The sequence below is a fragment of the Haliotis rubra genome, unplaced genomic scaffold, assembly GCF_003918875.1.
Source record: "Haliotis rubra isolate DU_JTF1 unplaced genomic scaffold, ASM391887v1 Scf284, whole genome shotgun sequence".
NCBI lineage: Eukaryota > Metazoa > Mollusca > Gastropoda > Lepetellida > Haliotidae > Haliotis > Haliotis rubra.
Genome location: NW_025766936.1, coordinates 602417 through 612991, shown reverse-complemented (window position 1 = coordinate 612991; position 10575 = coordinate 602417). Strand labels below are relative to the sequence as shown.

Below are 10575 nucleotides of genomic sequence, written 5' to 3'. Positions count from 1 at the left end.
CATCAGTAAAGTACTAGTGCTTGCGCACAAGGCAACATTTTGGAATACCTTTCATTGGAATCAATGGTGGGTCGGCATCGAACAAATGTTTCTTTCAACAGAGATGTGTTATGATTAGAAAGGATTTTGCAGCAAATATTACATTTTCATGTAAGGCTATCTGATCAGAAAACTTAAACTCTAAGAGCTGGCATAAAACAGACTGTTATGCAGGGATATACTCCACACGGGGGTGGAATTACATTGTTCATGGTTTATGAATATTCGAACAGTGTGTGGGCTCTGAACTAGAACTAAAGAGAAAGCGGCAGATTATTGATCTATAATTGCTTCTTTCAATTACAGTTATTTTTTAAACATTTTGTAAAGGGTTAGTGCTGTGTCAGATACTACACATTCTGACATCAATGCGTTAATGTATCACTGAACAAAATCTGTTTGCTATTCTTTGTAGTTATTAATGAGTCGCATTTCGCAATATGATCAGTACACTAAAACATTTTGTGCTGTCAACTGGAGTTGCTGCTTGGGTCGGTATCTCCATTACACAGTATTTTATTATGGATGATGATAGATTAACTCTAACAGACTCAGTATGGTAAATTGCGTTCACAATTTATGCAATGTACAGGTAAAAGCTATAGTCAACGACAAATCAGAAAGCAACCCACTTTATCGGATTTGCTCCATGACTCATGGCACTACTGCCTCACAGCCTAACGGGATACATACATTGCTGCTGAAGTACAAGGCAGAGAATGTATGTGTTGGGGCTGTTCATAGAGCGAGGGGTGCGTAAACTCAAGGTAGTGACATGTGGACTGTGTCTACTGTTGTTCCTGGGGGCAAGTAGAGGTCAGGACGACCACCATGTACTTCGACTACACAATGACCTCATCAGAAACAACAACCCAAATGTCAGACCAGTCAAGAACAGCAGTGACACTATCACGATCTCTTTAGAACTTCACCTTCTCAGCATGTCCGACTTTGATGAAGTTACTCAAACAGTGACAGCTAACGGGTTTTTCTTAGTTTCCTGGAAAGATGAATTTCTAACCTGGAACGCCAGCGAGTATGGAGGAGTCAGTGAAATAAATCCTGACTATGGGAAGGTTTGGAGACCTTACATCACAATTCGCAACCAAGTGGTTAATGTTAAACCTTTAGGACTCGACTTTGGTGTCATTAAAGTTACCGCCCAAGGAACTGTGACTTGGGCACCTGGCGATACCTTCAAGACTTTCTGCCAAATGGATGTTACCAACTTTCCTTTGGATGAACAAGAGTGTATATATATGACGTCTGATTGGAAAAATGGTCTGAAAGAAGTTGATTTAAGACCGATTAATAACTCTATAGGATTAGATTTATTTAACTCTAACGGCCAGTGGGATATCACTAACACATCTGCTTCAAGAATTGTCCTTGAAAACAGTGGCAGATGTATTCCGTTTGTATACTACAAAATGAGCCTGAAGAGAAAGCCATCTTTGGCGATTCTGACAACTCTCCTGCCTGTCCTGGTGCTGGGATTAGTGAATGTGGTGGTGTTCCTCATTCCTGTGGAGTCTGGCGAGAAGGTGTCCTTTGCCATCACAGTGTTGCTATCTTTCACTGTATCCCTATCCTTCGTCACTGGACTGCTGCCACAGAATGGTGACTCGTTACCTATGTTTACTATCTTTCTTGTTGGCCTGTTTATTATGAGCTCTCTCTACGTGTTCCTGACCATCTGGATTGTGCAAGTGTTCCATCGAGACGAAGCCATCAGACCTGTTCCATCGTGGATGGGACGTATGACAAGGTCCTGGGAGAGATGCATCTTTGGCACTCCTGCTGTTGGTACGGTGATCCTGTCACTGGACAAGAAGTCGAATGAATCATGGAATCCACCACCAATGACCTGGAAGCGAGTCAGCACAATGATGAGCAGGATTTTCTTCTTTTTGTTTTTCATGCTGTTCATCATAGCGACAGTGTGTGGTTTTCTGAAGATATCTTATTTCTGATGTAACGAAAACGACGATTCCTGTAAATATTAACTGTCTGACCATAGCAACCTAAGGACACAGAGAGAATACTATAGTGTAACATTTAATGATTTGAATGCCAATTAGTGGGGAATATACAGGTGACTCGCACCAGATACGGTGATGCCCACAGTTGTACAGACAGGAGAAGAATATTTGTACAATATCAGTGTGTGTTGCTGACAACATTCAATGACTCTATTAACAGTTCTGCTGTTTACCTATTGACCTGGCAGTCGTCCAGTTCATACTATCATTCTTATATTTCTGTCCTAGTATTAAGGCATAGATGTTATTATATTTGTTTGTTGATGGTTGTTTCAAACGTTATTTCTTCTGAAGTATCACACGTATGGCAAGGGTATGTGTGTCCTTTTGCCAAACGTTATTATATGTTTATGGTAGTTCAATAATAGAAGAAGCTCTGCTGTTGATGAATATATGTGTCAGTGGGAGTACGGGGGTCTCGGTTCGGTAGAATAACAGTTGGAGTGGCGTATCCATGTTCAGGACATACATCAGTTTAATGTATTCATTACACAATAAAGCCTCTTTATTGAAACGTTCACGTGTAAGTATCACCACCTGCTTTGTAGGCTACGATCACCTAAAATGGGTACTGACATCGTGCACGAATACCCGCCGTGAGTCGTCACTGTCGCTGCACATACATGTCTCCACTGGATCTGACATCGCTACAATTGTAATAAAGTCACAATCCGTAAGTTATGTAATAAGTTTGAATTTCAAGTGTTATTGCTTGCATTTTGCTTGTATTATGTTACTGATATCATCTGACTCATCAACTCATTGGTGTTGGCAACTAATATGCCTGTAATCTGTGTATGGATTGGCTTGGGTGACTGGTTGGTATTTCAACCCGCACATGAATAAAGTATTACAACAAAAATAACAAATATGTGCTTTCATTTTATCTTCCCTGTTGCTTGGCCGCGAGAAAATAGACCATTTTACACTTTGATGTGTAAATGGGGTTTCATTTCAAACGTCGTGTTGGTAGCTGCGAGTTTTTTTCATTCTTCCCTTTGCCATCCTTGCCCTTGTCCTTATTCCTGTCCTTATCATCACATATCTGTACGATTTTGATAAGGTTGAAAGTGTCTCATGAATACCACAATTGCAAAAAAGAGAGCCCCCTGTTTGTCGAAGGAATGGGTGGATTGCTTTTCTCTTCTATTGTTATTATCATGTTGTTCATGTAACTTGTTACATGTGACACCACTCGTGAAAATATGACGTTTTTCACGTCGCTCATTGTCAGATACAACATATTTCACTAGAAATATTAATAAGCTTCTAATCTTTTAACTGTAAATTGTGTCCTCAGACACAGATAATACGTAGTTCAGTATTCGAAAATAAAATATAATCAACACACAATTGTATCAGTTGGTTTTTTATTTATAAGCTTTGCTTGAATAAGATCAGTACTTATATTAATATCTATCACATGATACTGTTGATCCCAGCTCAAAAACTCAGTTCTAGGGCACAAATACATAAGAACCACAAACAAACAGACGGAAAGAAAGGGAAGAGAGGGGGAAATCACGTGTTTAATCTGTCAATAAATATAAGTACAGAATGACCGATGCCATTCGAGTGGAATTTAGTCACTTGTAGATAGAATCCTGGATTTTCAACTTAGATAAACGCGAGGCGTGCGGCACAGTCACTCACAGTCGCACTTGCACAGTGCGTGTGAACTATTGACTCCCCGATCAGCTGATCGGCACCAGTTTCCGTCACTGGAGCTTGGTCATCCGATGCCCAGGCGTTCTTATCAAATGTTTTCACTGCCATTTATTGAACTGTGTCACAAGATACTGTTTTGTTGAGCCAAGAAGTAGTTTCACTACCTGTGTCCCGGTCAAAGATGATAAGATAAGATCCCCTTGGTATGTTCACTACTATGGTAGAATAAATAATATGAAATGTTGCCAATTAGAAACATAGTAAATGTTGTCTCTGGATCTATGTGGACACACCCCCACCCCCCCCCACCCCCCCTCACGTGGAGCGATATAACATTTCTTTCAGAATACCATGTCCATATATCAAATGTCATGAAGAGAAATTACATCAATGTTTATCCATCAATGTTTCAACGACGAAGTCACGTTTAGTCAGTCCAGTGATTCCATTGTAGACAAAAAATACTGACTGACTGACTGAGTTTGGTTTTACGCCTATTCCAGCAACATCACGGCGGGGGACACCAGAAATGGGCTTCACACATTGTGCCCAACAAAAAGTACAGAAGATGACAACGCTATACGTTCCCGTACATTTACCTCTTGGTTTCACCTGTCCTCACAGACTGGCACTTACTTCAGGGGTCGGGTGGTCCTGCTAAATGACTTATACATAGTTGACAGCGAGGTGTGGTCCTGCTTGATGACATAGTTGACAGCGTGGTGTGGTTCTGCTTGATGACTTAGTTGATAGCGAGGTGTGGTAACGCTTGATGACTTAGTTGACAGTGCGGTGTGGTCTTGCTTGATGACAAAGTTGATAGCGAGGTGTGGACACGCTTGATGACTCAGTTGACAGTGCGGTGTGGTCTTGGTTGATGACTCGGTTGACAGTGTGGTGTGGTCTTGCTTGATGACTCAGTTGACAGCGCGGTGTGGTCTTGCTTGATGACTCAGTTGACAGCGCGGTGTGGTCTTGCTTGATGACTCAGTTGACAGTGCGGTGTGGTCTTGCCTGATGACTCAGTTGACAGTGCGGTGTGGTCCTGCTTGATGACTCAGTTGACAGCGAGGTGTGGTCTTGCTTGATGACTCAGTTGACAGCGAGGTGTGGTCTTGCTTGATGACTCAGTTGACAGCGCGGTGTGGTCTTGCTTGATGACTCAGTTGACAGTGTGGTGTGGTCTTGCTTGATGACTCAGTTGACAGCGCGGTGTGGTCTTGCTTGATGACTCAGTTGACAGTGCGGTGTGGTCACGCTTGATGACTTAGTTGACAGCACGGTGTGGTCCTGCTGTATGACTTAGTTGACAACAAAGTGTGGTCTCTTACTTGATGACTTAGTTGATAGCGCGGTGTGGTCTTGGTTGATGACTTAGTTGACAGGGCGGTGTGGTCCTGCTGGATGACTTAGTTGACAGCAAAGTGTGGTCTTGCTTGATGACTTAGTTGACAGCGAGGTGTGGTCCTGCTGGATGACTTAGTTGACAGCAAAGTGTGGTCTTGCTTGATGACTTAGTTGACAGCGAGGTGTGGTCCTGCTGGATGACTTAGTTGACAGCAAAATGTGGTCTTGCTGGATGACTTAGTTGACAGCAAAGTGTGGTCCTGCTGGATGACTAAGTTGACAGCAAAGTGTGGCCTTCCTTGATGACTTAGTTGACAGCAAAGTGTGGTCTTGCTTGATGACTCAGTTGACAGTGCGGTGTGGTCTTGCTTGATGACTCAGTTGACAGCGCGGTGTGTTCTTGCTTGATGACTCAGTTGACAGTGCGGTGTGGTCTTGCTTGATGACTCAGTTGACAGTGCGGTGTGGTCTTGCCTGATGACTCAGTTGACAGTGCGGTGTGGTCCTGCTTGATGACTTAGTTGACAGTGTGGTGTGGTCTTGCTTGATGACTCAGTTGACAGTGCGGTGTGGTCTTGCTTGATGACTCAGTTGACAGCGCGGTGTGGCCTTGCTTGATGACTCAGTTGACAGTGCGGTGTGGTCTTGCTTGATGACTCAGTTGACAGCGCGGTGTGGTCTTGCTTGATGACTCAGTTGACAGTGCGGTGTGGTCACGCTTGATGACTTAGTTGACAGCGCGGTGTGGTCCTGCTGGATGACTTAGTTGACAGTGCGGTGTGGTCTTGCTTGATGACTCAGTTGACAGTGCGGTGTGGTCACGCTTGATGACTTAGTTGACAGCGCGGTGTGGTCCTGCTGGATGACTTAGTTGACAACAAAGTGTGGTCTCTTACTTGATGACTTAGTTGACAGCGCGGTGTGGTCCTGCTGGATGACTTAGTTGACAGCAAAGTGTGGTCTTGCTTGATGACTTAGTTGACAGCGAGGTGTGGTCCTGCTGGATGACTCAGTTGACAGCAAAGTGTGGTCTTGCTTGATGACTTAGTTGACAGCGAGGTGTGGTCCTGCTGGATGACTTAGATGACAGCAAAATGTGGTCTTGCTTGATGACTTAGTTGACAGCGAAATGTGGTCCTGCTGGATGACTTAGTTGACAGCAAAGTGTGGTCCTGCTGGATGACTAAGTTGACAGCAAAGTGTGGTCTTCCGTGATGACTTAGTTGACAGCGCTGTGTGGTCCTGCTTGATGACTTAGTTGACAGCAAAGTGTGGTCCTGCTTGATGACTTAGTTGACAGCGAGGTGTGGTCACGCTTGATGACTTAGTTGATAGCGAGGTGTGGTCACGCTTGATGACTTAGTTGACAGTGCGGTGTGGTCCTGCTTGATGACTCAGTTGACAGTGCGGTGTGGTCTTGCTTGATGACTCAGTTGACAGCGCGGTGTGGTCTTGCTTGATGACTCAGTTGACAACGAGGTGTGGTCTTGCTTGATGACTCAGTTGACAGTGCGGTGTGGTCTTGGTTGATGACTCAGTTGACAGCGCGGTGTGGTCTTGCTTGATGACTCAGTTGACAGTGCGGTGTGGTCACGCTTGATGACTTAGTTGACAGCGCGGTGTGGTCCTGCTGGATGGCTTAGTTGACAGCAAAGTGTGGTCTCTTACTTGATGACTTAGTTGACAGCGCGGTGTGGTCTTGCTTGATGACTTAGTTGACAGCGCGGTGTGGTCCTGCTGGATGACTTAGTTGACAGCAAAGTGTGGTCTTGCTTGATGACTTAGTTGACAGCGAGGTGTGGTCCTGCTGGATGACTTAGTTGACAGCAAAGTGTGGTCTTGCTTGATGACTTAGTTGACAGCGAGGTGTGGTCCTGCTGGATGACTTAGTTGATAGCGAGGTGTGGTCACACTTGATGACTTAGTTGACAGCGCTGTGTGGTCTTGCTTGATGACTTAGTTGATAGCGAGGTGTGGTCACGCTTGATGACTAAGTTGACAGTGCGGTGTGGTCCTGTTGATGACTTAGTTGACAGTGCGATGTGGTCTTGCTTGATGACTTAGTTGACAGTGCGGTGTGGCCCTGCTTGATGACTTAGTTGACAGTGCGGTGTGGTCTTGCTTGATGACTTAGTTGATAGCGAGGTGTGGTCACGCTTGATGACTTAGTCGACAGCGCGGTGTGGTCTTGCTTGATGACTTAGTTGACAGCGCGGTGTGGCCTTGCTTGATGACTTAGTTGACAGTGCGGTGTGGCCCTGCTTGATGACTTAGTTGACAGCGCGGTGTGGTCACGCTTGATGACTTAGTTGACAGGGCGGTGTGGTCACGCTTGATGACTTAGTTGACAGGGCGGTGTGGTCACGTTTGATGACTTAGTTGACAGGGCGGTGTGGTCACGCTTGATGACTTAGTTGACAGGGCGGTGTGGTCACGCTTGATGACTTAGTTGACAGGGCGGTGTGGTCACGCTTGATGACTTAGTTGACAGGGCGGCGTAGTCATGCTTGATGACTTGTTTGATAGTTTGACTGGTAATGCTTGATGACTTGTTTTTTAATTTGTCATGTTATCCGGTTTATTCTTTCGTCCATACTCCGATTGAAGCAGCGCAACGAGAACAGCGTCGAGTACAAGTTAATCCAGAATATAGACTATAAGCCCTTTTCATTATTCAATACCTTGAAAGTTTGGGTGATGTTTCCCTGTAATGACAAGTCTGACATGAATTCGTTGGAGTATGTTTCTTCATCTTGGGCTAGTTAAGAATATGTGCTTGTCTGATTCAGGAATGGCATTGATAATAAGTGTGATGAATGCATTTTATGCAGACAAATGTTACAGATTCACACTGCTACCTTCGTCTAAAAATGCAGCAAAATTTGGTCACGTTAAAGTTACACATAATACTTCTAAGAGCTTCAGAAATCTGTGGACAATAGGAATGAAATCGTTTATAAAATACTATTATATATTAATTATTTATGATTGCATTCGATCAAACAGATTTTGGAAATGAATTTCAATGCCCATAAGCCTATATATTTTAAACAAATGAACCGCATCTAAATAGTACTATATTTAAGCGAATATTTAATCATTTCAACATTGCTTTCACAGGTCAACGGCGATAGAGTGTTAACACAAGACGAGAAAGCAAGACATATGAACCTATAACAGAACGGAAACAGCAGGAAATGGTGTTTTGTGCACAAAGGGGGGTTTGAAATACCTTTCATTGGAATCAATGGTGGGTCGGCATCGTACAATGTTTGTTTAACAGGAACGGTTTATGATTAGGGTTTAGCTGCTTGTATTTTATTCTCATGTAAGACAACGCTAAAATGTGGTATTATACGGACTATATTGTGTTGAGATTTAGCCAGGATAGCTCTCAACGCGGGTGGAATTACATTGTTCATGCTTGATAGATAATGTAGCCAGTGTGTGGGCTATGCACTAGAACTATAGAGAAAGAGACAGATTATTGATCTATCATTGCTTGTTTCAATTAATGAGCTTTAATTACAACATTTTACGTTTTTTTATTCGTCTATGTGAGTTACTGTATATCCTTCAGGTACCAACTCATTAATGTATCACGGAAAAGTTTCTGTTTGCTATTCTTTGTAGGTATTGATGAATCACATTTCGCATTATAATCAATACACTACAAACTGTTCAACCCTAAATTGTGCCGTCAACCTGAGTTAGTGCTTTTGTAGGCACCTCCATCACAGAGGATTTTATGATGGTTGGCGATAGATTAACTCTAATAGAAGCACTGACGCAAAGCGCATTTCTTACAATGGAGAGGTAAAAGCTATAGTCGACGACTAATCAGAAAGCCCTCTTTATCTGATTTACTCTATGACTCGCAACTACTGTCCTACAGCCTAACGGGATACGGACATTGCTGCTGGAGTACAAGGTAGAGGATGTATTTGTTGGGGCTGTTCATAGAGCGAGGGATGCATCACTTCAAGGTAGTGACATGTGGGCTGTGTCTACTGTTGTTCCTGGGGACATCTAGAGGTCAGGATGACCACCATGTCCTTCGACTACACAATGACTTCATCAGAAACAACAACCCAAATGTCAGACCAGTCAAGAACAGCAGTGACACAATCACGGTCTCTTTAGAATTTCACCTTCTCAGCATGTCCAATTTTGATGAAGTTACTCAGACAGTGACAGCTAACGGGTTTTTCTTAGTTTCCTGGAAAGATGAATTTCTAACCTGGAACGCCAGCGAGTATGGGGATATCAGTGAAATAGGTCCTGACTATGGGAAGGTTTGGAGACCTTACATCACAATTTGGAATCAGGTGGTTGATGCTGAGCCTCTGGGTCTCGACTTTGGGGTTATGAAAGTGACCGCCCAAGGAATTGTGACTTGGTCACCTGGCGATACCTTCAAGACTTTCTGCCAAATGGATGTTACCAACTTTCCTTTGGATGAACAGGAATGTACTTATGAGACGTTTGCTTGGGGAAGTGATCTGAAAGAAGTTGATTTAAGACCGATCAATAACTCTATAGGAATAGATTTGTTCAACGCCAACAGCCAATGGGATATCACAAACACATGTGCTTCAAGACTTGTCCTTGGAAACAGTGGCATATATTTTCCTTGGGTATACTACAAAATGAGCCTGAAGAGAAAGCCATCTTTAGTGATACTGACAACCCTCCTGCCTGTCCTGGTGCTGGGATTAGTGAATGTGGTGGTGTTCCTCATTCCTGTGGAGTCTGGCGAGAAGCTGTCCTTTGCCATCACAGTGTTGCTGTCTTTCACTGTTTCCCTATCCTTCGTCACTGGACTGCTGCCACAGAACGCTGACAGTATACCTGTGTTTACTATCTTTCTTGTTGGCCTGTTTAGCATGAGCTCTCTGTACGTGTTCCTGACCATCTGGATCGTGCAAGTGTTCCATCGAGACGCAGCCATCAGACCTGTTCCGTCGTGGATGGGACGTATGGCAAGGTCCTGGGAGAGATGCATCTTTGGCACTCCTGCTGTTGGTACGGAGATCCTGTCACTGGACAAGAAGTCGAATGAATCATGGAATCCACCACCAATGACCTGGAAGCGAGTCAGCAGAATGATGAGCAGGATTTTTTTCTTTTTGTTTTTCATGCTGTTCATCATAGCAACAGTGTGTGTTTTCCTGAAGATATCATGTTTCTAATGTAACGAAAACGATGATTCCTGTAAATATAATCTGTCTGACATTAGCAACCTAAGGACACAGAGAGAATACTATCGTATAATAACTATGTTTTTTGTTACTCTTTTAACTATTACATATGAAAGATTTGTGGTTAGTCTTATGCGGAACACCAAATTTATTCTTTAAAAACTTGTGGTTAATTAATACCGAGCGATTAAAAGTGGCCAAAAAGTCGCCTGCTTCCCTCTCGCCCGCCAACGAAACCACAGACAGGTTACGTAACTCTGTCGCCAGAGCACTGCAGT

At 43.5% G+C, this 10575-nt stretch overlaps 2 protein-coding genes across 2 annotated transcripts; both read left to right on the top strand.

Annotated features, from left to right (window-relative positions):
* The first annotated feature begins 664 nt into the window (after positions 1-664).
* On the top strand, positions 665-2599 carry LOC124281403 (neuronal acetylcholine receptor subunit alpha-7-like). Its single transcript, XM_046717438.1, has one exon. It carries the CDS (start codon positions 759-761, stop codon positions 2010-2012), a length of 1254 nt encoding a protein of 417 aa, XP_046573394.1. The 5' UTR covers positions 665-758; the 3' UTR covers positions 2013-2599.
* Positions 2600-9034: 6435 nt separating this feature from the next.
* Positions 9035-10288, top strand: LOC124281445 (neuronal acetylcholine receptor subunit alpha-6-like). The gene has a single exon (XM_046717493.1). The coding sequence runs from the start codon at positions 9035-9037 to the stop codon at positions 10286-10288; it is 1254 nt and encodes a 417-aa protein (XP_046573449.1).
* Positions 10289-10575: the final 287 nt, after the last annotated feature.